General features: G+C 40.0%; 1 protein-coding gene across 2 annotated transcripts in view; it reads right to left on the bottom strand.

Annotated features, from left to right (window-relative positions):
- Positions 1-2,666: 2,666 nt before the first annotated feature.
- The window catches only part of LOC133214646 (transportin-1-like), a 29,504-nt gene continuing 25,506 nt past the window's right edge, over positions 2,667-6,664 (bottom strand). For both annotated transcript variants that reach the window (XM_061357740.1, XM_061357741.1), the window contains one exon: positions 2,667-2,908. In XM_061357740.1, the coding sequence (XP_061213724.1) occupies positions 2,682-2,908 (227 nt within the window). In that variant the 3' untranslated portion in view covers positions 2,667-2,681. The remainder of the gene's footprint in view (positions 2,909-6,664) is intronic.

Genomic DNA, 6,664 nt, shown 5'->3' with positions numbered 1-6,664 from the left:
AGCGAGCAGCAGCAGGGTCAGGGGTGTTAAGGTCCCGGCCATGCCCAGCAACGCTGACTGACATCACCGAGAAAGTGATTGGCATAAGATGGCTCACGTGGAATGACTCAGCAAAGTTGCAACTATAAAAGAGTGTCACTGATGAAACCGTGTGTGCACCCACTGCCGATTGCTGAGGACTGTCAACAGACCCACAGGATGCTGTGGGATCCAGGTTGTGACTATTTTTACTTTTAATCGCTTTTTCTCTTCCCCTCTCTCTCTCTTCTTCCCTCTTCTTCTCGGTACGTTAGATAATTACCCTCAGGAGTGTAACTAATAAAACGATACAAGCTTAGGTTACCGTTATCGTGCCTTGTTCGTGCTTTGTCTGAACTCAAGAGATCTCAAATCTATTTATCAGTCAGGATTCTTAGAAAGGTGTGCCCTCTGTCCACAGGTGCGTAAAGCACACTGATAAAACTATAGGCAGGTTCCATGTGGGGCTGACTGCACTGTTACAGGCGGGCTCCATGTGGGGGCTGACTGCACTATGTTCACTGGGGGTTGCTGCCAAGGGCCAGGGGCTAGGTGACCATTGAAGCCTTGTGCTACTAAACCTGACAATGTGTCATTGTGAACTTTCTTTACAGGTCTGTGGAGAAGCCATTTAACACTGCGCTAGTGTTATTGTAATCACAGAGGCACTTTGGTGGGGACAAAAAAAAAAATAAAAAGTAGTATCAGGAACTTAAGAGAGGCAACAGCTTTGGCATTTGAAGCTTTGCAAAAGGTTTTAAAAACAATGAGGAAACAGCCACACAAAATTAAGTTTTAAGTGCTTATGCTCATGTTAAAATGAGTCTTCATGGACTTTTAATAGCCTTCATCGTCTTTCAAATGTGAAATTTTTCCCACCCACCTGCAGCTTTATTTGGCCAGCAGAGAACAGATGACACCAGAGATTAGCGTTTGTGGCTTCCTCTGCGAAACTTCAGGCACAGAAACATGGATATCAGAAGAATAATCAACGTAAAAAAATTATCAATTTGATAGCTTGCAGCTCTTTGACAGGTTTGGGTCAGAGCTGACAGTTAAAACAGGCCCATTCTTCTGACCAACATACTAAGCTGCAGGGTTAGAAATCTGAAATCTTTATAAAGGTGGTCTTTGGTTTTTATGAACTTCAAAACAGTATTACAGAATCTGTGGATACTTCATTTGACAAATGTGAAATCTAATGAATATACCCGTTGGGCTAATTGAACAGTAAACATATGAGAGAACAAAACTTCAGAGGGATGTCAGAAATTGCTAAAAACATAATTGTCCTGACAGTATCTTTTATGTCACTTTCAGTTACATGCAACCTCAGTTTACAGCATCAATCTATAATTAAAAAAGTAGAACATAAAGAACAAGCAGCTATGCTTCAAGCACTTTCATGCCAGTAACAGGACAGTGAGACACTGTTTTTTTTTGGTGTGGTGTTTTGCATCTGTAGCTCCTCAAGCTGCTTTCTGAACTCCTTTTCTGAAAAGCTGGACTTAACAATATTATTCCTCACAGGGCAATCATTAGCTTTCACTTTCCTTCTGCAATAAAGCTTTCCAGACCTGCTACTACTCTTAAACACTCAAAATATTTCCCTGTTTGCTTTTAAGCACAAGCTACACTACACTATAGACTAGAATCCCTAGGTGGTTTTAAGACCAGTTACAGACACTGCCTAAAGAGATGCATTTATTTCCTGGTAAGTTTGTGGGTCCTTAACAGATGCAGCCATCTTTTTTGAACTTGAACCTGTATTTCAACATTAGCACATGGAGTTTAAAAACCTGTACTGTATAGCACAGAGAACTTCCACACTATTACTCATTTGAGGACTAAAATGGGGAAAAGCTAAGTAAGGATACAAAAACATGTTGTTACCATTTGGGCTCCAGTCACGGTTCTAAAATAAACTATTGCCATGCTCATTCTCCTCAGCGAGGTGATTTCTGGGATTAATCAGCTTGCTTCCATCTTTGCAAAGGGTCAGGGTGAAAGCATGTGCTAAATAGCAACTGTTACACAAGCATACAGTTCATCAGTTGCTAGCCGTCTTCAGAGCTCATATGTGCTTGAATAATCCCTGCAAGGATCACTCAAAGCTAAGCAGTAATTGAGGTACTAATCCACAGACATTTTGTACTAGGAGAAATCAAAGAACAAGTGCTTGAAAACAAACAACCCAAACCATTCTATGATTACTGTACATCACACCTGATCTACTGTTTTTCTGACAGAACATATTTAAAAACTGAAACTTGTTACGTGAATGTTATGCATCGTATGATGATTCCCTGCAGAGATGTGTGTGTGTGCGCATACAGGGGGCAGGGCACAGCAAATCAGCAAAAAGAAGTGCTTCACTGATGCAAGCAGAGTACCAAAAGAGTCCTGAAGTCAGACCTTTACCTTGTTCCTGGTTTTAGGTATAGAAACTGGGAGCAAGCTCGATTTTCACAGATTCAAATAAACTTATTTTCAGTTACATTTCAAGATGTATGAACTGAATTTCTAAATAATTTCTGAGAGAATAGGAAGTAAAATAAAGTGTAACTTTTGTACATTCACACTGAAGATGAATATCGGCATTTAAACACGGTAAATTTGTGACAATTATCAGGAACAAAGAGTTTCAGGAGTTTAATAACTCTTTATGTCACCAGTGCAGCTCTCACCCATATCAGTAACATTTTCAGTATGCAGAAGACAGCAATAAGAGCAAACTTACCTACAGTAGCTCTAATTAAGGGGGAGGAATCACCAATGTTGTTCAGACATTCACTTTTAATGAAATCAGTTACCCCATTGGGAAAGTTGTGAAAATGTGCTTTTACATTATTCTTCAAGATGAGACCACTCAAGGATCGTGTCGGCTCATCTGCAACAGACAACAGTTACAGTCAACTTTCAATCAGATCATAGGAATAAAGCAGATTTCCACAGCAATACAACAAGAACAAAGCTTATACAGAGATACGAATGTTCATTTCCTTATCTTACCCTCCAGCTGCACCCATCAATTCACATGGCAAAGCTTTTCAGGTTCAGAGTTCACTACTTCTATTTATTTAAAATTAGAATATCTGTATTTCAAAATCTACATTTTTATCAGGAAGTTTCATATACAGATATAGGCAAGGAATAGATCTGAAGTTACAGGATCTAGGAGACTCATGAAAGAAATTGGTTAAAGACATTCAGACATTCTGATTATACTGACTTGACTTCCAACACTGATACTGAAGGAAATTTATGACAAATCTGGTTTTCACCATAGTAATATACAGAAATGACGTAGGGACAGTAAATCCTCCACCCTGTAGTCCCACAGAAACACAGTATTCACTTTTTCTACAAAATAAGGTATTGTAATCCCTTCAGACACCAGCTGTTATATCGATTTATTAATGTAATAATTAGGTGAAGAATAGAAGTCTTCAAACTATGTTAGGTGTTATGCAATGTGAACCATTCAGAATTCACCTGAACTAAGTAAGAATTTAAGCAAAGTTTGAGTTCTCTTCACTGAGCATTTTTTGCCTGCAAATTTCTCCATCTTATTGGGACAGGAGGAGCAGAAAAAGAACAGCCTAGATTTTTCATTTCTACTTGAGCAGACTGGAGTAACTTGGTATTCTGAAATACGTTGACAATGAGATCTGGATGTTTTACAGTCAAAAGATTAGTTTATAGTATAAGAAAATGTAAACTTAGCATTTACAATAACCCTAAGCACAGAAAGCAAAATTTACTTAGCATTTTAGCTATTTGTTTGGTTTCTTTTTTTTTTTCTTTTTGGTTGGTTTGGGGTTTTTTGTTTGTTTTTGTTTGTTTTTCTGTGTTTTTCTGTTCTGGTGAGGGTTGGTTTGTTGTTTTGTTTTTTTCTGTTTTTGTAGGATTTGGGGTTTTTTTTGTATGAAGCTCTTATTTTAGCAAGAAATAAGGATATTCAAAGTTCTTTTGTGCCAAAAATTAGCTTACACATGGATCTGTTTCAGGCCTTCAAAGGCCTTCAAAACTGTTAACATCCCAACAGAAATAAGGATAAGCAAAGTAGGAGATAAAACTTTCAAATACATTTTCAAACTAAAGTTACTGGATTTCAAACTAAAGCTACTGGATCACAACACCAAGCCTCACAGTACACCCACGATACCTCACTAATGGAAATCAAAGACACTTTCTATTATGATCTGTGCTAGTTAGAACAGAAGCAGCACTTTTCAGAAGAGTGGGGCTTGTTTGGCTGACAAGAAATTAAAACTATTTTTTTATCAACTGATAAAAAATGATAAAAACTGATAATGATAAAAAACTATTTTTTTTATCAACTGATGGACAGTGGGATTGAGTACACCCTCAGCAAGCTCGCCAGTGACACCAAGCTGTGTGGTTCGGTTGATACGCTGAAATACCATTCAGAGGGACCTCGACACGCCTGTGAGGTGGGCTGATGCTAACCTCATGAAGTTTAACCATGACAAGTGCAAGGTCCTACACCTGGGTCAGAGCAATCCCAGGCACAGCTACAGGTTGGGCAGAGAAGAGACGCAGAGCAGCCCCGCAGAGAAGGACTCGGGGGTGCTGGTCGATGAGAAAATGAACATGAGCCAGCTGCAGTGTGTGCTTGCAGGCCAGAAAGCCAACCGTATCCTGGGCTGCATCAAAAGCAGCGTGACCAGCAGGTTGAAGGAGGTGATCCTGCCCCTTTATTCTGCTCTCGTGGGACCTCACTTGGAGTATTGTGTGCAGTTCTGGTGTCCTCAACATAAAAAAGACATGGAGCTGTTGGAACAAATCCGGAGGAGGGCCATGAGGATGATCAGGGGGCTGGAGCACCTCCCAGATGAAGACAGGCTGAGAAAGTTGGGGCTGTTCAGCCTGGAGAAGAGAAGGCTGCATGGAGACCTCATAGCAGCCTTCCACTATCTGAAGTGGGCCTATAGGGATGCTGGGGATGGACTTTTCATTAGGGACTGTAGTGACAGGACAAGGGGTAATGGGTTAAAACTTGAACAGGGGAAGTTTAGATTGGATATAAGGAGGAAATTCTTTCCTGTTAGGGTGGTGAGGCACTGGAACAGGCTGCCCAGGGAGGCTGTGAATGCTCCACCCTTGGCAATGTTCAAGACCAGGTTGGATGAAGCCTTGGGTGAGATGGTTTAGTGTGAGGTGTCCCTGCCCATGGCAGGGGGTTGGAACTAGATGATCTTAAGGTCCTTTCCAACCCTAGCTATTCTATGATTCTGTGATTTTGAGTGCCAAAATTGACTGCCATAATACACTTTTTAATCTTGTTTTTATGTTCATACTTTAATCACCTGAGGAAGCATTATTCTTTCATTTTCTGTTACTGTAAGTGTATTGATTTGCAAACAAACATGTCCGTTACCTAGAATTCTAATGTTATGAACCTGGAAGCCACCCTATGCATAAGTATTTGAAACAATTCTGTAACTTTAGATATGCTGTATGTTTTAAATTGATGCCTTTAAGGATAAAAGATAGAAAGTGAATTAAAGAAACAATTGATAGGCTTCTAAAATATGATTCATTAGTGGAATGTGCACTGGAATATAACACCCCATTTTACCAGTAAAGAAAGCAGATGGGAAAACCTATAGGTTAATTCAAGACTAAAGGGCAATAAATAAAATAGTAGAGGACATCCACCCTGTAGTGGGTAATCCATATACTTTATTGACCAAACTAAAATTAAATCAGAAATGGTCTGCTGTCCTGGATTTAAAGGATGTTATCTCTTTCTTACCATTGGCCAAAGAAAGCCAAAATTTATTTGCTTCTGAAGGGGAAGATTCTGACACAGGAAGGAAAGCTCAATTAATTTGGATGGTATTACCTCAAGGGTTTAAAAACAGTCCAACGATTTTTGGAAATCAGCACGGGAACTAGAATCATGGAAGCCACCCACTCAGATGGGGACTCTGTTACAATGTGTGGATGACTTATTAATTGCTACAAAACAAAAGCAGAATGTGTCTAGTGGACGGTGGGATTATTAAATTTTCTGGGACTGAATAGTTATTGGGTATCCAAACAATAAGGTCAACTAATACAAACCCGAGTTTCCTACCTGGGATATGAAATAACAGGACAGAGAGAACTTGGAACTACTAGAAAAGAAGCCATTTGTCAAACTCCACAACTGTCAACTGTCAAGGAACTCCGGACGTTCCCAGGAATGACCAGATGGTGCAGACTTTGGATCCATGATTATGGTGTTCTGGTAAGACCACTATATGAACTGTGAAAAGGAAACTCTCCCTCTTTAGAATGGACTGATTCAGCAGAGGAGGCTTTTAGAAATTTAAAAACAGAGCTAAGGAGAGCTTCAGCTCTGTGCTTCTGGACGTGACTAAACCCCTCTGGCTATATTCCTGTGAAGAACAGGGAATAGCTTTGGGGATCCTTGCTCAGAAATTAGGACCCTATAAAAGAGCAGTGGCATATTTTTCAGAACAGCTGCATGAAGTGAGCAAAGGATGGCCAGGATGCCTAACGGCTGTGGTGACAGTTCTCATGATATTGAAGAGGCTTGCAAACTCACACTGGGACAAAAGATCACTGTACTAGTGTCCCAGGTTGTATCAGCAGTCCTGAAACAGAATGGAGC

The sequence above is a fragment of the Neopsephotus bourkii genome, unplaced genomic scaffold (genome assembly GCF_033783945.1).
Source record: "Neopsephotus bourkii isolate Nb327-2 ecotype Australia unplaced genomic scaffold, CSIRO-AGI_Nbou_v1 NB_915, whole genome shotgun sequence".
Classification (NCBI taxonomy): domain Eukaryota; kingdom Metazoa; phylum Chordata; class Aves; order Psittaciformes; family Psittacidae; genus Neopsephotus; species Neopsephotus bourkii.
Note: the sequence above shows the minus strand (reverse complement) of the source record. Positions and strands in the feature narration are given on the sequence as shown.